Below are 21237 nucleotides of genomic sequence, written 5' to 3'. Positions count from 1 at the left end.
TATAAAAGTGTCTATGGTAAGGGGAAAAAAATGGCTTGTTTCAAATTCGGGGTTAAACCTAAGAGGGATAAGGCAGAAATCCTTATAAATTCTTATACATTTCTTTAAAAAACCCCCAGTGTCTCTGGAAGATGCTACACAACTAACTCATTATTTTAAAAAATGGCAAAAGAATAAAGCATTTATCCAGCCATTCCTATATGAACTGTTCTTCAGTGTAACCAAACAGTTGGAGGTAAAGTTCCTCTCTGTAGAAGGTTTCTGTCTAATAAATGAAAGTAGAAAGACATAATTAGAATATCACCGTTTTGTAACCTCTACTGATATAACCGATTTAGGTAATGTCAGGTATGAGCTGCCTAATAAAACACACAACACTTGCTACCAAAAAGAAAGGAAGGAAGGAAGGGAGGAAGGGAGGGAGGGAGAAAGGAAAATAAAATATTGAATCTGTTCAAACATCTTGATCTAACTCCCTATATAAAGGGTAAAAAAGAGAATAGAAAGCATGTTAAATGAAGATTTGCAGATACCATCAGCAAAACCCTGACTGTGAAAACTTCATAGAAGAAATGAACTAAACATTTCAATCAAAAGGCAGAGATTGTTAACTTGGCGAGCAGAGTTGGTTCCTGCTCTTTTTAATCAATTCAGACACTTTACAAAGATACAAACAAATGAAAAGTGAGAGGATGGAAAAAGACATGCCATGCAAACAGGAAACACAAGCAAGCTGGAATGGTCATAAAAATGAGGCAAAATGGACTTCAAAGCAAGGAGTGGTAATGGAAATCAAGTGGGAAACTTCATAATGATAAAATGGTTAATATATGAGAAAGACAGAAAAACTATGAATATATATGGGCCTAATAAAAGGGCTTCAAAATACAAAATGCAAAAAAACTGAGAAATACCACAGCTGCAATGAAGGATTTTAATACATCCCTCTCAGTAACTGATAGAGCAACGAGACAAAAAAAAATACCAGTAAGAAAACAGAAGTGAAATGATGCTACCACCAATCATAAAAACTTGGGAACGAAGAACCACAAAGATTCTAAAATAAGTAGAGTGGGTGGGTTCGTTAGACATTTATCTGCCTCCTCTTCTAAACTATTTAAGTACCGTTCAAACTTAATGACTAAGCACAGGTTTGTCACCAACCTAAAGAGAAAGACAAGAACAGGAGCAGTGTTGAGTTTAAAGAAAGAGTGGTCCATCTTTTATTTAAACAGCATTCAAACTCAATAAATTTGCAAAGCCTTTTTTTACATGTGTGATCTCACTCCATTCTTACACACCCTTTGAAAAAGACAGCCCACATTTCCTTATCCCCATTTTACAGATAAGAAGTCAAGCTCAGTGGCTGACTTGCCAAAGAAAATTCCAAGTTTGCTGTTAGATTGAAGGGTGAACTTATTTTGACGATCACCTGAGTGACTACTGGGAGTGAGGTTGAAAGTACCAACGATTTTCTTTCCTGAAAGTAAATTCTCTCCAGTATGTCCAAACATACAAAGCAATTATATAAAGGGTATTAGCTCCTCAATTAAGAATTCAGCTTTATTGTCACACACTCCCTAAAATGACATAGTTAGACACCAGGTTGGACCCAAAGGACAAAGTCATAAATGTTCACCCTGTGTCCAAACAGCATCCTGAAATGAACACTCCTTGATGGCCCTGTTGGCAAACAAGTAAGTGTTCACTACACTCCTGGTTACCCATAAACATTGATCAAGTTGTGGTTTAGAAACACATTTCAAAACAAGCAGTCTGCAGAAAATATGAGGATGTACTCTTCCAATTAGCAAAGCACAGACTTTATAGATCATTTCGTTATTGATTTTAAAGGACAAATCTCAGGGTAAAATGACTTTGTTTCTTGGCTTGAACCAAAATATGTTTATAAATAAATATACAATTCAAATATGTTCTAGGCGAGGACTATTTAAATATCGTATATATGTTTTATTTACACTCTCCTCCATGTCCCACTGAGGCATATTTCTTTTAGGTATACAGGAGACCATATCATTAAGGCTAATGGTGGTTTTATCTAGGAAAAAAAATACATGAACACCAAGGAATATTTTTCTTGGCAAAACACGAAAGGGAGGAAAAACGACTTGACTTTTTAGTTCCAATTGTTTTCAGTTATTTATGTAAGTTCAATGTTGTAAAATTGGTTCAGATTTTTATAGAACCTATGAATAAAATGCAGAGGTAAATCACTACTTTCTATTTAAAACAAGCTGGCTTTTTACAACTCATATGACTTTTATTTAAAAAAAAAAGAAAAAGAAAAACACTTGTTCTCCCCAGAAAATAGGCCAGTGGGTTCTTCCACCAGGGAGTCCAGTCTGAGGTGGGCAGGCCTCCTACATGGACTCAGGGGGGTCTCTGGTCCCTGCCAGTACTGCCAGCTTGCCTGCTGTGGCTGCCCAGTAAAAAAAAAAAAAAACAAACAAAACAGTGGCTCACTGCAATCATGAGAAACAGGACTGCTCTGATCCTACGCTGCACAAAAACTATTAAGTAGTTACAACTCATTCACTCTTTGTGGCTTATTTTTATTCTGAATCAATAGCCTAGAAGTGAAGGTCTCCACAGTCCATTACAGCTTCACTGGTCAGTCTCCTTCCCCCTGAGCACGTACTGATGTACTGAAGGAAAGTGTTAAGGAAGCATGTGCTAAGATGTATCCCTGCTTCTAAAAATAACATGGAGGAGACAGGCATGAATACCAAGTTCAGATGTGCTTAACTACGGGGTTGATTACTCAGCTATGAAGAGGTCTTTGGGACGCACAATTGATTTTCAGCAAGTAAAAAGTATCAAGACCTCCATTTTGGTTGTATAAAAGTAGGCTAAGTCGTGTAAAAGTGGCTAAAAAACCAAGACTGCCTGCTTTTTCAGCCTAAAAATAACCAGAGAGTAGAGCCAAACATGAACATATATTTCAGCAGAAAGGTGATAAACAGAGAGCCAAGCAGATAATATGCTGAAGAAGGAAGAAACCCCACTTAATGCATTATGCTGACTTTAAAGCAGTGAAAAACCCAAGCTTTATAAGAGTGAAAACAAATGCAGCCAGGTGTGTACATCACTTCAAAAAAAAAAACTGTGGCTCTTAAAGTTGCCATGGGGATCTTCAGAATTGTTAAAAACCAGATGCTATGTTATCACTCTGATTCACCTTCGATTTCAAAAACTGATAGAAATTTCTAACCAAGACCCTAATTTTGGCATCAAAAATATTAATTTGTTGATCACAAAACAAAGTTTCATGTTAACTTGCTAATTTATGAGCTAGGAAACAGTCCTTGATTCTGAAAAAGCCATTTAATATCGTATCCCAATTACTCAACCAGGAAGGACGGGAAAAGGAGGGCTTTTGAAATTGCATTGGAACACAATGTTTAGAACAATATAAAACATCTGGAAAGAAAAATCAAAGGCCAATAAATATCAGCCTACATGAAATACAGAAAAACAGCAGAAAACTCTGACAGCACATTGCTGTACCACGGAGACAGCCATGATCACCTCCTAGACTACTCTTTGGATATGTAACGCAGTAGGCCTTAACTGCTTATAAAGGTTGCAACACAATTAGGCAGGATCTGTCTTTAATTTAGATCTGAAAGAAGCATGGGTGGATGGAAACTCTAATCACAGACCACTGTAGATCCTTAGAGCAATTAAGAACACAATTTCCAGTCTCGAAAACCTTTCACACATATCACCTGCTAACCTTTGGATCCAGGTTTCAGACTGGCAAAAACCTTGGGGTTCTTAAGGGCAAGCGAGATCTCACTAAGGAAGGAAATAAAGTGGGAGTCTCTTTCAGATTTCTTTGACTCAAAAATGACAACAATGGTAAAGTGAGGTTCTGGGCGGGTAAGGAAGTAGGTGCTCTGAACTTTGTCATCATAGAAGTGGACCACTTTCTCCAAGCTGTTCAGGTCGGACGTGCGGTCCGTCATTATCATGATGACATTGGGCCAGTGCATGACAGGCCTGTCGCTGGGCAGAGATACCACAGCTGGATACTGGTCCACGCCCTTTGGGGCCTCTCTGTAGGAATGGGGGTGGTGATAGCCGTGACCCTGAAAGCTCTCGGAACCTCGGTTGTCAAAGATTAAGGACACGTTGGCAGCGTCGTATTTCCTGATGAAGCTGGAAATCTTTCCAAAAAGGTCTGGGTTGGCTTTTGCAGTCAGCGTTTTCATTTCTGAAGCAGTCGTTTGTCGGCTCAGTGCCTCATGAAAGTAGAAACTAAATTTGGCAAGAAGCATGTTTTTGAGTTTCATCAGCCAAAGGAAAAGGTGTGGGGGCTGAACGGTCTTCTGAGACTGCCCTCCAAACAGATGTTTCTTGGTCTCCCGTTGCTTTTCAAAGATCTGGCCCCAAGTTTGAAGCTTGGTGTGAGCGCTGTGTAAGTTAACCAGAGACGGGAGGAACTTCCACTCGGAGACCTGAGCCTGGGCCTTTAGGAGATGACTCAAGACATCGACCTCCAGCTGGAAACTGCTTTCCAATGGACTGAGGATGGGGTGGTGAAATCTAAAGGGGGAGAAGAAATTGACAGATATAAGTAGAAATGTGGCCCCACAGTGACACTTTCCATTCTCGGGAAAAAAAAAAAATCAACCAAAGGAAAACCCAATGTGGTCAGACAAATAATGTTATGTTTGGGGTGGGGAAAGGAAAGAGGGAAAGGTTCCATGTTGATTTATTTAAAAGGTCGTTCTGACATAACTTCACCATCTCAGAATTATGTCAGCATCATAATCTCCCATGGAAATAGCCTGATGTTAAAAAAAAATGAGAATAGCCACTACCTTCTTTTCAAATACAGAGAATCAGCTGTAAGTCTTTCTTATTTTTTTGGTTTTGTTTTGTTTTGGCCATGCCTCATGGCTTGTGAGATCTTAGTTCTTCGACCAGGGATGGAACCCAGGCCCACAGGAGTGAAAGCACCAAATCTTAACCACTAGACTGCCAGGGAATTCCCACTGTAAGTCTTTAACTTATTTTATTATTTTACTTATTCTGGGAATTATATGACAAAACAAGGCATCCTATTTTCAGGTATGGTCCTAAAGACGCAAAGAAAAGGTCACTAAAACATCTCTTAAATGTATTGTACAAAACACATATCAAAAAATGTTCACAGTAGCTCCAAAAGGTATTATGAAACCTATTCTGCAGATGAGTAGAGACTATAAACCAACTGAAACAGTATATAATCCATAAATGTTTATTAAAGGAATAGAACATTTACCAGAAAGCCCTTATTCAATCTTAGTTCCCAAAAAATTCCCTTCATATTTAATCACAGTTAAAAACAAAATGGTGGCTAAATTTTAAAAATCTTATACTTTAACCACTTTCCTTTTATCTCAGGATAAAATCTAAAAGCCTTAAAAAGGCTTACAAGGCCTTGAATAATCTGGTCCCTCCTCAGCTTGAGCCACATTCCCATTCTTCTTTCTCCAGACATTAAATAACTAGAAATGTGATGATATCACGAAGAAGGTTAAAGTAATAGTGCGATTTCAATTCTATTTGTCCTAGACAAAATGTTTTTTTAAAATTTTGACCATGATCTACAGTAAGAAATACACTTTATATTGTGGCTCAGTACATACACCAACAGATAAATAAAAGGTTTTAAAATTTCATATTTACCCTTATTATGCACAATGTACTCTCGGTATTTAATAATATATATATTTTTTAGATTACTACTCATTAAATTAATTTTATGATTCATGAAGTGCTACCTGCTGTTTGTAAAACATTTTCTACTTCACTTGTATAGTAAATTGAGGCGGAAGGGGATAGGATGTGGGAAGATGCTCTCTCCCTGGCAGAGGGGAAAAAGGCACCGTGCAAAGACCCTGAGGCCAGTGAGAGCCCGACCCTTTTCCATCAACACTTCTTTCTGCTGCTTCAGGTCTCCTTTTCAGAGTTACTTCCTTAGAAATTCTTCTCTGTCCATCCCCAGACGAGGTCAGGCCCCCTAATTATATCCTCTAGTCTCTTAATAACTGTCTTCCCCCTTTGGAAGCTTAATCATATAATAGACAAACTGAGACATAGGGGCACTCTTGCTTTGAGCTCCTTCTGAGGGGAAGTAAAAGCTGCCTCCTTTCTTCACTCCTTTATCTCTCAAATATGTGGCACACAGTAGAAATTCCATAAATGTGGTAACTATGTTAAGATTTGAATCCTAGTTTCTGCCTCATTGACTCTGTCTGTTGTTTATGACTGAAGTGAAATTTGTAACAATGAGATGGAATGGTCATCACTTCTCAGTCTTTTGGCTAAGATCAAGTGTGGAGATGGACTGGATGAGGAGAGTCCTCTCTGTATGGACCACTTAGAGCTTTCTTGCTCATGTTTTTCTTCTGAGAAATGCCAAGGGAGTTTAAGTGTCTGCCTGGCCTGATGCACCCTCCTTCTCAAGGAGCCTACATGATGCTCTTACACTCTTCCTCAAGTTCCAAAGCATATGCAGAGGTTTCAGGAATCATCTTAGCAAGTGACCCTATTTTAAAGGTGTGGGCAAGAGCTAGCATTTCCCAAGCATATCTTATGCCCCAGGCACCATGGGAGATGGTTTACAGGCCTGCGCCCACATGTACTGTAATTGTTTCACTGCCAATGAGACAAGATTCTTACACGTCTGTTTTGGCCCTGGTTGAAGAGGAAAATCCTGGTTATTAATTAAACAATTAAGAAAAAAAACATCACAAGTATATCTAGAGTTTTTACAATCTATTTAAACAAAAGGGACTATGACTAAGAGAGCCCAGGCTAGGTTAGATATTGTAAGATAGAAATTTATTATCATGTGATAAATAGGATATAGTTATTTACATAACAATAACACACTGCTTTTTTCTATCACCAGTATTTTACAATCAACATCCTTCAAGATGGGGAAGCTAAAACATGGGTGGAGGGTGTAGTCTAATAACACACTCAAAGAATCAGAAAGATAAACCAGATCTCAAACCCTCTAGCTCATGTACTCAATTAATTAACTAATTTGGACTCTTCAAACATTACATGCTTCGAAATAAACATTAAGAAAGCCCAACACACACACACACACACACACACACACACACACTAGCATGTCTCAAAATCTTTGCATTCTAAGAAATGCTCCTACCACCTAAGCCTCTAGGCAACTTGACAATGAGCCTTAAGTATCACAAGATTCTACAATCATGGGTATCACGAAAATCTGCCAAGGAACTATGAACACAGTAAGACTGTTAATAACAGGAAAATGGTATCATTCTCCCACAAATAACAATGCTTTAGGTGATTTTTCTGCTTCCAGTTGGAAATCATCATTTATACCCAATGTTCTCCTTGAAAGAATATGAATTCTCTGTACAAACCTTCAGAAAGAATTCTGCACAAGCTCTTCCATAAACACATACTAAACGTGTTTAAATGTTCAACATTAGGATGAATGTGAATGCCGAAGCTACTTCTCATCCTTAAGAAGAGCTAAAAATTCATGCTAATGGTATTCTGCCAAGACTTTGAGATTAGCATTATGTTGTATCATTTTCCCATTCCTGCTCTGTGCCTCATACCTATTCACATCTCACACCGTAGTGGCGTCTGTTAAATTGCTGTAATCCAAAAACATACACCTCAGCTACGGCAGCAAGCTTGAAAGAGCCCGAATACAGAATAAATTGACAACTATTTGCAGAGAACATCTGCTCTGAAAAAAAGCCAAAAAAGTAGAAAAAGAGAGAGAGAGGAAGAGAGCTCGAGCACACACTCCATTCTTCAGAAATCCCCATCAAGGAGTTCCTTCCAAAAAAAGTATGCAGGTCTCATGCATGTGAGAAGTCAGAAGCACAATTACAAAAAAAAAAAAAAAACAAACCTGTAGTAGAATGTGAATATATGAAATGTCACAGAACTGTACACTTAAAAGTGGTCTACAGGGACGTCCCTGGTGGCGCAGTGGTAAAGAATCTGCTTGCCAATGCAGGAGACACCGGTTCGATCCCTCGTCCAGGAAGATCCCACATGCCATGGAGCAACTAAGCTCCTGTGCCACAACTACTGAGGACCTTGTGCCTAGAGCCCATGCTCCACTCGAGTAGCTCCCACTCGCTGCAACTAGAGAAAGCCCGTGTAGCAATGAAGACCCAAATGCAGCCAAAAATAATAAATTAATTAATTTAAAAAATGCTGAATGCTTTAAAAAAATGGTTTACAAAGTGAATTTAATGTTAGGTATATTTCACCACATTTAAAAAATCTATAATCTCATTTAAAACAATTAGTTTACTAGTTTTTAGATATAAATACATTGAAGATATAAAGATGAATTAGCCAAAGGTTTGCCCTACAGGACCTTCCCTAGTAGAAGGAGGTATTTATAACGGATGCAAGTAGGAAGTAATACATCTCTTATAAGGGGGTACAAATCAAGTCACAGTTTAGAAAAAGGAACAATTCCTTTTGGTTGAGAGATTGTGCACACCATAGAGGAGACAGGATTTCAAATGAGTCATAAAGCTTAAAGAACAGGTAGGATTTAGCCATGTGAAGATGACAGCTTAAATTTCTGGCCCCAGTTCTTAACCACCCCTGATTCCACACCCGTTGCTGTGTGATTCTGCAGCCCCTCCCACCAGAGGCGGCGTGTACTTTCCCATCCCTGGACCATGCATCGGGCTATGTGACTTGCTTTGGCCAAAGGGATGTTAACAGACCTGATGCAAGCAAAGGCTTAAAATGAGCTTGACTGGGCTTGTTCTTTGGCACTTGGGCGTCATCACCGGGTAGCTGCTTCCCCTCTAACCTTGGGTTCAGAATGAACACACGTGAAGCTGAGTAAGCCCAAAACTCACAGCAGTAAGCCAAGCCCAATAAGACCAACAGTGTTCAGCAGAGCTACCCATCTAAATCCAGCCTAGGTCAGACAACTCCCAGTAGATCTGCAAGCCCACAAGTGTGATTTTGGGGGTGGTCTGTTATATAGAATGATTGTGGCAACAGCTAATTGATACATGATAGAACTTGATGGGGTTCAGAACACACTACCCCAAAATATGACATCTTGGTAATATTGACTATTTTAAGCTGAATGAATTTGAGAAATAACATGTGCAGGAAGGACTTTCTCTCTCCTGAAGCAGGTCATAAGACCCTCAAGTAAGTGGTTTCCTCTCTGTACCCTGAGGAAAGGAGCATCCTTATCTCCAAAGACATAAGGTCACAGAGAGAAATCTGAACTAACAGGCCTCGCTGTTGCCCCCACATCAGTATACCTAACTTTTTCATCCTAGCACATTTTTCCACAACTCTCACTCTTCATCAAATCTAGCATAAAAACACAGGTTTAACGACTTCTTTGGGTCTTCACTTTCTTAGGAAAGCTCCAGGCCACATTAAAACTATATTAAATACATTTGGGGGACTTCCTAGGCGGTGCAGTGGGTAAGAATCCGCTTGCCAATGCAGGGGACACAGGTTCGATCCCTGCCCCAGGAAGATACCACATACTGTGGAGCAACTAAGCCCGTGTGCCACAACTATTGAAGCCCATGTGCCGCAACTACTGAAGCCCACGCGCCTAGAGCCCGTGCTCTGCAACGAGAGGCCACCGCAATGAGAAACCCGTGCACCACAATGAAGAGTAGCCCCCGCTCGACACAACTAGAGAAAGCCCGTGTGCAGCAACGAAGACCGAACACAGCCAATAAAATAAATAAATAAATAAATAAAATTAAAAAAAAAAACGAAAACATTTGGATGCTTTTCTCTTGTTTGTCTTTTGTTAAAGGGCCCCCAGCTGAGAACTTACAAGGGTAAAGGAAAAAGATACTTTCTCCTCCTCTACAAATTCGAGGACATTCTAAGCAAACTAAGTAACAGGAACCAAGGTAGGAAATGGCAAATATTTATAGGGAATACATTACATAATGGATTATTTTTCTGGCTTCTGCTTAAAAATCCTCAAAGTTTTCTCTTTGAAGCTGCAGCCTTTTTACTTAGAGTGTAAGTGCAATTTAAGGCATTTGATGGACCTTAGATAATTTGAAAAGTTGGACTGGGGTAAGATCACAGAAAGCCTTGAGTCTTCACTATTAAGATCTAGGTGTGCCAAATACTGACTCAGAATGTGTCCCACCAAAACTGTAGTATCGTTGGTTTTGCTTATGAAATTTTCATTGGGCAGTAACCTTGAACTACACACACACAACTGTTTCATTATCAGTCTTATCATCGTGAATCTTTTTTTGAAGGAAAAAGGTCATAAAGCCTAATAAATCACAGTTCTGCCTTTGGTGAGAATTCTGTCATTTGAAGCATTCAGATTAAAAAAAAAGTGCTTCCTAAAATGCAAACAGAAATTTATGCAACTCAATTTTTAAAAAACATTCTTTAAATCCTAGCTATCAAATTATGATTAAAGAATAAAAATCATTTAATAGAATACTGCCATACCAGACAGATTTTAAAAAGCTGTATAGAATGAATAATTGCTGACTTTTTTAAAAGAATTATTTCTTAAAAATTATGTTGTAAAACTAGTGGTTTCCGGTAGAGAGATAGAAGGAGGGAGAGGCAATATAGGGGAGGAGATTAAGAGGTACAAACTATTATGTATAAAATAAGCTACAAGGATATTTTGTACAACACAAGGAATACAGCCAATATCTTATAATAACTATAATGGAGTATAACCTTTAAAAATTGTAAATCACTGTATAGTATACCTGTAACTTATATAGTACTGTAGAGCAACTATACTTCAATTAAAAGTTCTTGATTTTGGAGATTATATATTAATTTGCATTTATAATCTACCTTCCAGTTTTGTTTTAACCATGAAACAGAAAGATTAGCCAGAATTTTCTTTTATGCCCACTGTACAAATCAGTTAGGTAAATAAATTCAAAACAAATTCTACAGAATCAAAAAATGTTCCACTGATACTTCCTCGGCAAAATAACCCAAGTCCTATTTCTCCTCAAAAGTATTCAAGGAATAGTAGAAATCCTGACCCTGTATGAGTTAAATCCATATTTTTTCTTCAAAAGGGCACACAATGAATACTCAAATGATTAATATTAATTATTCAATTTGAAACGCAGCATCACAAATGACTGTGATTCTTAAACAAGAAATTACATTTGCTTAATAATGTAATAAGTTTGCCACAAGAGGAAACCTTTAACACTATTCTACTCAGAGTACAACTGGCTTCCAGAGGAAAAAAAGCAAAACATGCTTCCCCTTCATCTCTGAAAGCAAAGGGCAAATCACATTAATTTATATCTAAAATAATTCCACTTCCCAAAGAAAATGATTATACAAAATTTCAACTTTTCAGAAATTCTAAACTAAAGAATTTATGTTGTTCAAATTAACCCAAAGCCTCTAATGCAGATAATTTTTAGGCTAGGATGTGTCTGTGATAATTCCCTATTAAGTAGACAAAGGCAGCACTGGTGGAGGATGGAGACTATAGCTGAAAACATCTATGGACCATATGTGATCTTACAGCCAGCTCCATCAGTATCCACTCAGCAGGATGAGGCGTACAGCCAAGTACTGCCCTAAGATCTTCAAGACTGAAATCTGGGCTTTTGCTACTGCAATGGAAGAAATTCCCGGGGCTCTGAGAAGTAGAATGTTTCAAAGAAGGTTCAAAGCTGATAGATCACAAATCTAATAAAATAAAAATAAAAACAGTTAATAGTAATAACCATTCATTACCATGACACAACACACACACAGGCACTTGCACATACACTGGTAAGGTTCAATACCCAGTATATCCTAGCGTTGGCACTTTTCTCTTATTTATCCAATTTTTCTTGTAGACTTATGTATCAGTATCACAGGGAACTTTTAAAACAGACAAGTTTCTAGGAACCCAACCCAGAATCGCTGAATCTTACTCTCTTAGGAAAGAAGAAGGACTCAGGTATGGGTATTTTTCTTAAGCTCCCAAAATGGTTCAGCAAAGCACTTTCACATTAGTATCTGGGAATCACTGCATAAGATCTCTTACCCTTGAAAATCACATCTCCAATTGTAGTGTAGTTTTTGGTTTAAAAAAAAATTATTTTATTAAAAGAAAACATATACTAACCAGATTTGAGGGAGAAACAAAAGACTATTTCCAAATATAAAAAAAATTTGTAAACATATGACCCAGCAATCCTGCTACTGGGCATATACCCTGAGAAAACCATAATCCAAAAAGAAACGTACCACAATGTGCATTTCAGCACTATTTACAATAGCCAGGATATGGAAGCAACCTAAATGCCCATCAACAGATGAATGGATAAAGAAGATGTGGCACATATATACAATGGAATATTACTCAGCCATAAAAAGGAATGAAATGGAGTTATTTGTAGTGAGGTGGATGGACCTAGAGTCTGTCATACAGAGCAAAGTAAGCCAGAAAGAGAAAAACAAATACTGTATGCTAATTCATATATATGGAATCTAAAAAAATGGTACTGAAGAACCCAGTGACAGGGCAAGAATAAAGATGCAGATGTAGAGAATGGACTTGAGGACATGGGGTTGGGGTGGGGGGGTGAAGAGGAAGCTGGGATGAAGTCAGAGAGTAGCACTGACATATATACACTACCAAATGTAAAACAGATAGCTAGTGGGAAGCTGCTGCATAACGCAGGGAGATCAACTCGATGATGGGTGAATATTTAGAGGGCCAGGATAGGGAGGGTGGGAGGGAGTCACGGGAGAGAGGTGATATGGGGATATATGTATAAACACAGCTGATGCACTTTGAAAAAAAAAATTTTGTAAACATGTAAAATTTGTTTTAAAAAAGAAAACATATGTATCTATACTCACAGACTATCTCCTGAGAATGACAGAAAGAACCTGTTAACATTTATTGACTCTTAGGAAGGAAATTAAGTGGCTAAAGAACAGGGGTATGAGCTAGACTTTTCACTATTGTATTGTTTTGAACTTTAATAAATTTTGAGCCATGTTACTATACTGCCCACTAAAAATAAATTTAAAAAAATTTAGGACTTCCTAGGTGGCCCAGTGGTTAAGATTCTGCCTGCCAATGCAGGGGACACGGGTTTGAGCCCCACTCTGGGAAGATTCCACATGCCACGGAGCAACTAAGCCCATGCGCCACAACTATTGAGCCTGTGCTCTAGAGTCTGTGAGCCACAACTATTGAGCCCATGTGCCACAACTCTTGAAGCCCATGTGCCTAGAGTCCATGTTCCACAACAACAGAAGCCACTACAATGAGGAGCCCATGCACCACAATGAAGAGTAGCCCTTGCTCACTGCAACTAGAGAAAGCCCGTGTGCAGCAACAAAAACCCAACGCAGCCAATAAATAAATAAAATAAATAAATTTATAAAAAAAAATTTAGAATACAGCTGACCCTTCAATGACATACATGGGTTTGAACTGCACAGGTCCACTTATATGCAGATTTTTTTCAACAGTAAATACTTTGAATCCTTGGATGTGGAGTCACAGATATGAAGGAACCACGGATACAGAGGAAACTTTGCTTTCTATCTACCTTTGCTTTCAAAATCTTACCTGCCCTCAGGGCAGGAATAAAGACACAGAAGTAGAGAACAGATTGGAGGACACAGTGAGGAAGGGGAGGCTGGGACATAGTGAGAGAGTATCACTGACATACACATACTACCAATTGTAAAATAGATAGCTAGTGGGAAGCTGCTGCAGAGCATAGAGAGATCAGTTTGGTGCTTTGTGATGACCTAGAGGGGCGGGATGGGGAGGGTAGGAGGGAGGCTCAAGGGGGAGGGGATATGGGGATATATGTATACATATAGTTGACCCACTGTGTTGTACAGCAGAAACTAACACAACATTGTAAAACAATTATACTCCAATAAAGATGTATTAAAAAAAAATCATACCTGCCCTTAAAAGTCTTCTCAGATTCTACCTCCACCATGAAGTCTCTTTTAAACTCACTTTGCCCACTTTCCCCAGTCCATTAATCAGATGAGCATTAGCCTTCATTTGAGAATATAAACATATCTGCCTTTCTTTTTTAAGCAAACACATCTGAACTCATATATCCAAAAAAGTGGTATCCTTCAAAGTCATCACTTTCCATTTAGGTCATCATAAAATTACTGAGCACCTACTACATGCAAGGTGCTAAGCCAGGCTCCAAGGATGCAAAAATAAAACTGAGTCATTCACAGTCAACGACATCCACAACCCTACTCAGATTCTTTTGGAACTGCTTTTTGGGTCAGGCTGTGAACAATATATTACAACCAGTCTCAGTTCATAAGAAGCAATTTCCTTCAAAAAAAAGTTTTCCAGTTGATTAACATCTTTTTAAAAAAAAATTAAACTGATTACAAATACCTTTTTGACTATCAAAAAAAATGCCCTCCTCTTAAGCACAGATGCCTGCCTCCACCAAGGAAGTTTAAGACAAAAATCAAAACTCTGCGACAGGTGCTGAAAACAATTAGAAAGGAGTTTCCAACACATGTTAAGTAATGGCTCCATGAGAGGAATCAAGTGGATAACTCACTAAGGTGATGACTTTGAAAGGGACATTTATTTGAATAGTGGTTTGTTAAAAAGTCACATTATTTGATATACGATTCTCTTGTGTGAATTCTTTCATAAGTTTAAAAAAAAAAAACAGTTATAAGGATTTAAGGATTACTTTTAAGGATTACTTCATTCTCAACCTTTTGCTACTGCTCAGAGAAGTACCCATCCAGAATGGTGTTAACTAAGCCCAAAGAAGATTCTGATGTATACCTGTTCATTAATGTGTATGAAGTGTAATAGAGCTGTTTCTCCTTCACAGTTATTCCATCGCAGATTCTCACAGGGGTGTGGGGAAAACTGAGACTGTGTGGGATTGTGAGGCTGCCAGGTTCTGTCCCTCCCTTCCCTGCTCACCTACACTGACCTGGAGCTGTATTTCTTGAGGATGGTGTCCAAAAGACCAACAAGCTCTTCAGCATTGATGAACTTCTGTGTGCTGAGGGTATACATCTTCTCATAGAAGTCTGCGATCTCCATCCGAGCCTGAACGAAGAAGCAGAGCTGCTCTGACAGGTGGGAAAGGAGCTCTTCCACGTGAGGCACAGTCCCCCCAAGGGCACCACGGCCAGTCACCACCTTCTTCAACTCATTATGCAGGGAAGTATAGATGGTGCGGATGGAATCCTTCCTGCTGAAGAAAGACTGGCCCCCTGGTAGGCAAATGACATAAGCACATGACAGGTAAGGAAGAGTACAAAACCCCTTCCAGCATCCAAAACGAAAGAATCTTAACTGCTGAGCTCAATGAGTTTTCATCTACCATATTCTCTGACTTTTATGATTTGGATTTAAATATTTTGTGATTCATAACTTCACTGTAGAGTAAGTTTAGTGAATGCCTGGTACAGCTCATTAGTGTAGCAGTGGACCTGTGTATAATTTCCTTACCCGTGCGCCAATTCTCCCCCAGCCCACTTCATGAGGATTCAGATCTAATTCAGAGGTTAATTAACCTAGCAAGTGACATCAACCTGGATCTAAAAAGCCGTCCTTCCAAAAGAGAACACCCAATTATGAAACACTGTTCTTATTCCTGGTAAATCAGAAGCTTTTATTTCTGCTTGGGAGTTGCATTTTCCTTTTCAGCTGTACCAGAAAATGGAAAACACAGACTACTGGGATCCCGAGGGAAAAAAAGAAACGTTAGTTGCTCTTAACGAGGTTGCCACCATAGGTTATATCATAATAAGCACCACATTGTAAATTACTAAGAGTAGGAAGTAATTATAAATAACTGCTGCTGTTAACTCAGGGGTTCCAAAGGAAATCAGCAAAAAAGTAAGGCCAAATACATGCTTTCCATCAGTCAAAAAGGTTCAAATGGCATAGACATCATTTCTTTCCTTCTGTATTCATAACGTGATCAACTATATTTCCAATAATTATGGGGCCAGTTTCATAGATGTTTTCCTGAGCAACTGTGTACCGCACCAAAGGGTCAGAGGCAAGACACTAGGAGAACAAAAAGAAACAGGGCAGGTTTAAAACAGTAATTCTTAGGAATATATAAAAATCTCAGAGATGAGTGACAGTTTAAATTTTCTGTTGATATTCACTGCATGCTTTAATCAATGAGTTACTATTCTAAACATACCAATTGGGAGTGAAAATTACTTATCAAGGCATTTGTAAAATGTCCTCTTAAGGAATGAAACATTTCACAATTCACTGCCCAGTCTGTATGTCAAGAAATGACATACAGACTTACTACTATGGCAACCACCTTGCCCCAGTTTATCCATGACTTTCCAGGTTTTAGTGGTGAAAGTCTAGCTTCTCAGGAAACCCTTAGTCCCATGTCTTGAAAACCCCCTCAGCTCTGGGCAAACCTATAGTGTTGGTCACCCTACTTACTGCTGATTCCACAGGCAAACTACTGATACTTAAACACTGTTTTCTCCAATATACTGCCCAAACAGACTGACCAGCATTCCCACCATTTTTCCTACTAATAGTAGCAAAAACCATATGGTACAGGTGGACTGATCCTGACACCAACATCCTATACAGGACTGTATCCTGGAGGGTTTGCCTTCCTTCTCCACCCATATTAAGTCTAGCTTTGCAGATTCTGTAAAGTGATGGTATGAAATAAATGGACCTCTGTACCCAGGTCTAGGACAAAATCTCTTAGGTTAGGAAGGTAACAAGAATACCAAGTAAAACCTAAAGGCTCTGGAGGTCTGAAAAACCTGGTTCCAAATCCCAGCTTCCAAACTTACAAGCTGTGTATGTGTAATGTGCACAAGATTTGAGCCTTAGTTGTTTTAACATGAAACTAAAAAGACACAATGAAATAACACTTGGTATGTAACACGCCTGGAGCAAAGCACATAATAATGCTAATCCCATTCTCTTCCATTTTTAGCTGATATAAGAAGCTCTCAATACTACAGAATTGGGCTTCTGCAACTCTGTGGTAAGTTGGGAGCTTCAAGTACTCTAAAAAGAATAGCTAGTTATTCAGTAGATAGCTAGGTGACCTTAATTGTGTACTCACTTCCGCTGTTAACCAGGGTGAACTTAGTGAAAATTTTAACTCTGGGTGAAAAAGGGATACCTTCCTTCATCAGATTACCCTTATCTGGATGGGGGTGAAAACACCACATAAATATAAAGAATACCTTTTAAAGCTTATCAGTAAACATCCATGGAATGTGAAACCAAGTTACCTGACACTTGAAGGAAGGGAGAGACCACCAACGCATTTCTTTTAAACAGGTCTCTCTTTTCAAAGCTCTCAGGAGCACAAGCCTATTTGGTGACTATCCCGGTTAGGAATATCCAATGGGGAGTGCGCAGTGGCCTTCCTTCATGCTGGGATATAAGGAATCAGAGACACTAGACATCTCAGTTTTTTGAGTTTACAAAATATGATTATTTTCAATTATTTCCATAAGTCTCTTTTTATGAATACTCATTACTTTTCAAGATTTCAACAGTCTATCTCACATCATGAAATTTCAAGTAACAAGTATATTAAAGGAGCATGCAAAACTTCTAATTGAATATTTTATTCCATGCCTTCTTGTTAATGATGATTTTTAAACAACAGTTCTCAAGTTAAGTCATTTTCTACCTTGGTAACTTCCAGCAACCAGATGTTGAGGAAACTCTCCAGCAATGAAACCAAAAGGAGAGAAGTATGACCTTCTAAAGTCCTCCGCAGGTATTGAGTCAGCATATTTTCATCATCAGTCTTTCCCCAAATAGGTATACTCTCCCCTCAAGGTAAAGAGAAGGCTCCAAGATAAGGGTTCCCCCCAAAGTTTCTTAGCTGAGCCAAGCCAGGAACATAAGGCTCAGCTTCTGTTGACAGGTCAGGCCAGCCCATTGTCTAAAGTCCCACGCTTGCATCTATAATCAGGATTCACTGCTAGGGTCTTAATAAACACCAGTCACAAAAGTGAGGCCCACAGACTCACTTTTTAAAGCCATGCTTTCTACATGTTTAAAAAATAAACATGACCTTTTTGTTTTGCTTTTTAAAGAAATCCATATAAATGTTCTAAATAGCAAAGTAGTTGAAGAACATGGGACATGTTTTAAGTGGCAACACAAAAATTTTCCCAAGTTTTTAAGAAAATGGAGAGTCAACTCAATAATCATGAAGTCATATTATAAGCAAGTTGAAATCACGAACATTCCAGTACCAAAAAAACTAAGATATTTGCAAAGTTAAAAATTTACATCTGGAACCTACATTTACTGTACCTGCGAGTAAGTTATGAGGCATTAAACATGCCATTTTCAGAACATTTACGTGGAAGTGACAGATCAGCTGGGAGCCTGAACAGCCTGAGCATGTTTCACAATGTAAATAGCTCTGTGGGTCAGTTTCAAAGCATAACCCTCAGGCTCACCCATGAAAGCTGGGGTCCCTGCAGAACTAATCTCCTTACATAATAGGAGCCACTTCACAGAATCCAAGTCAGAGACAGTGATGGCTTTGTGCGTGTTCTTATGCGCAGCCAGGCACCTAAAACCAGGCACATGCAACTTAAACTACAATAGATTTCTTAACTGTGGTCTATACCTAGGCCTTAGGAAATCCAATTGAACCCTTCCAGATTATATACAAAATTGTATTATGCGTATATTTTTCTGGGGAATGAGACCACGAGTTATCAAATTCTCATACGTGAGCTGAAAGAAAACACCTAAGAAACATGGCACTGGGATCAACCACCATTCTTCGTTAGGCGGGGGAATCTAAAAATACTAAAACTGCCAGAAAATTATCCACCTTCAATTTTACAGCCAGAATACTCCCCATTTTCATATATACACAATAATATGTAAATTATATAACATGTAAATTATAATGCATCTACAATTTTTATAGATCATATGGATACAAACACAATCTGACAGTTCAAAGGTAGATATTCTGGTACAGGCTCTGTCACCTACCCACAAAAATGCATGCACAAAATTTGCCAATCTGTAGAAAGGGGAATTATAACACTGCAAGAGCAACTGCAAATTTATGAGAAGTGCCACTGAAAGAAAGGGAGGAAAAAATATACAAGATGAAACTACCTGACTAGTTTTTGCCAATAAGTCAACACACTAAAATTAGTTACTGTTTGAAAAGCTAAAGCAAAGTTAGGATCTCAGAAAGCCCTGCCCCTTGAGTGTTTACTGAAAGCAAGATGTACATGGTCACCTTCAGGCAATATAAGGAAACTGGGGGGAAAATCTCAAACTGGAATCTGCACCCAACTGTACAGTTCTATTTTATATTGTATATATGTGTCCTTCATACCAGACCCTGTGCCTCTGATATGAAAAGGTCTAAAATAGGCCGAAGTACTAAAACAATTCTAAAAGCTCTGGGATTCATAATATTGGTAATTATAAGCAGTAGTACTTCGTATGTATAGCCCTTGGCTTTCACATATATTTCTTTGTGATCTATTCATACTAATTGTTTCTACTAGTGAAAATCAGCTGAATCAGCTCCTGCATCCATCTTACTTTCAGGGCCAAGATTTATCGTGGGATGATAAGAGTGTTTACCATTTTTCCTGTAAGGCCCCTCTTGTTAGTGTTAGACATATTTCTTGCCTTTCCTGTCCAGTATTCATTTTTTTCTTCATTCATTAAACATTTATTGAGGGTCTACGAAGAGGGGTTAGGACTCCATCTGTAACTCTCAGGGGCCTTAGCCTTACGAGGCCAGACAAGAGTGTTCATTAACTCTAACTAGGTTGTATTGCCAGGTTTTGCTCCTCTCGCCGCAGTGTCACTGGTTAGAGAGCGAGGACACAGAGTATGTTTAACTTCTCATTTATGGCACCAAGCCATGCATGAGCAAAATGGATACGGCCAACGGTTTGGAGCACATCCCTGCAAAGAACATCCACCCCGTCAGCCAATCTATCTGCCGCGGAGGCCGGTGGGCGGGGTTTGTGGAAGCCGAGGGAAGGAAGGGATCTGTGGGAGGAGACCTGGGAGTGCGGAGTTGAGCCTGCGGCTAAGAGTGACAGAGACAGGGAACCCAAGCCACTGCCGATCGGGGAATATACTCCCTTTCCTTCCTCCTTAAGGGGCACGGGGGACGGGGCGGAGGTACCTAGTTTCTGCCCCAGGTAGGTGAGGCTGTGATAGACCTTCTCGGCCGCGGCCAGGTGGGCCAAGGCCGCCAGCAGCGACAGCCAGCTGCCCCCCGCGCTCTTGTTGGCCTCTCGTTCCTTCTCCACATTGTCCTTGGCCTTGTCGTAAGAGAAGATACCCAGGTGAGAGAAGAACGTCTCCAGCACCGCCTGTTCCACCGGGACCGGGGAGGCCAGCGGGATAGACTCCCCCATGCGAGCCGCGCTCCAGCTCCACCCACGTGGCTCGCCTCTGCCTCGCACTTCCGGGTTCTCAGGGAACGCGCGCACGAGCGTGCGTGCGCGTGACCACCGCAAACGGCGGGCTCGTGAGCGCGCTGCCGCCTGGACCGCGCCTGGGCTTTAGAGAGAATGCGGATAAGGGTCGAGGCGGGAAAGGGGTGACCGCCCCTCAGCTCCTGAGCTACTCCGGCGCTTGGGTTCCCGCAGCTCTGACTATCCGGACCCTCAGGGAGGAGCCCTAGGCTCTCGCTACTCCAGGGAGCTGCCGCCGTTCTGAGGTGAGCTGAGAAGCCCCTCCCCCTGAGGCTGCGTCAGTGCTCGTGACGTCACGTTTACGTGACGTCAGTAGCTCTTGTCCTAACATCTGGCGCGAGCTCGGCGAGGCCCTCGGGCGCGCGGCGGGAAGGTGAGCCTCTGGCCTAGGCCCGTGCTGGCTCTCACGGCAAGGAGCCTGTAATCCTGATTACTTTTAAACCAACGCCAGTAAGTGGTTTATAGATTAGGAGCCGCATGTGGTAAAGGTTCACTCTCATCCCCGTGTTTGGTTTCACCCGTAGTGGGTTGAGTCACGCCTCGGTCACGTGCTGGGCATCGCGAGGTCGTGCGAACGAAGGGGCTTCCGAGCAGAGCTGCATTTTGGTGTGGCCGTACTACCCACACTATATTAGGCTTCCTTTAATAATGTAATTTTTGTTAAAGGATCTTGATGCACTTTGTCATTCAGATTAATTACAAATCCTCGGACTTTTAAGAAACACCATAAACCCAGCT

General features: G+C 39.9%; 1 protein-coding gene and 1 long non-coding RNA gene across 2 annotated transcripts in view; one reads left to right on the top strand and one right to left on the bottom strand.

Moving 5' to 3' along the window:
• Positions 1–699: 699 nt before the first annotated feature.
• KICS2 (KICSTOR subunit 2) lies at positions 700–20674 on the bottom strand. The gene is made up of 3 exons (XM_057741808.1): positions 20205–20674; positions 14991–15276; positions 700–4569 (listed from the first exon to the last, which is right to left on the bottom strand). Exons 1-3 carry the CDS (start codon positions 20437–20439, stop codon positions 3753–3755), a joined length of 1338 nt encoding a protein of 445 aa, XP_057597791.1. The 5' UTR covers positions 20440–20674; the 3' UTR covers positions 700–3752.
• Positions 20542–21237, top strand: part of LOC130856859 (uncharacterized) — a 106124-nt gene continuing 105428 nt past the window's right edge. The window contains exon 1 of the long non-coding RNA XR_009054692.1: positions 20542–20744. This is a non-coding gene — a long non-coding RNA (uncharacterized LOC130856859). The remainder of the gene's footprint in view (positions 20745–21237) is intronic.

This window comes from Hippopotamus amphibius, chromosome 7 (genome assembly GCF_030028045.1).
Source record: "Hippopotamus amphibius kiboko isolate mHipAmp2 chromosome 7, mHipAmp2.hap2, whole genome shotgun sequence".
NCBI lineage: Eukaryota > Metazoa > Chordata > Mammalia > Artiodactyla > Hippopotamidae > Hippopotamus > Hippopotamus amphibius.
This window is presented reverse-complemented; position numbering and strand designations above follow the sequence as displayed.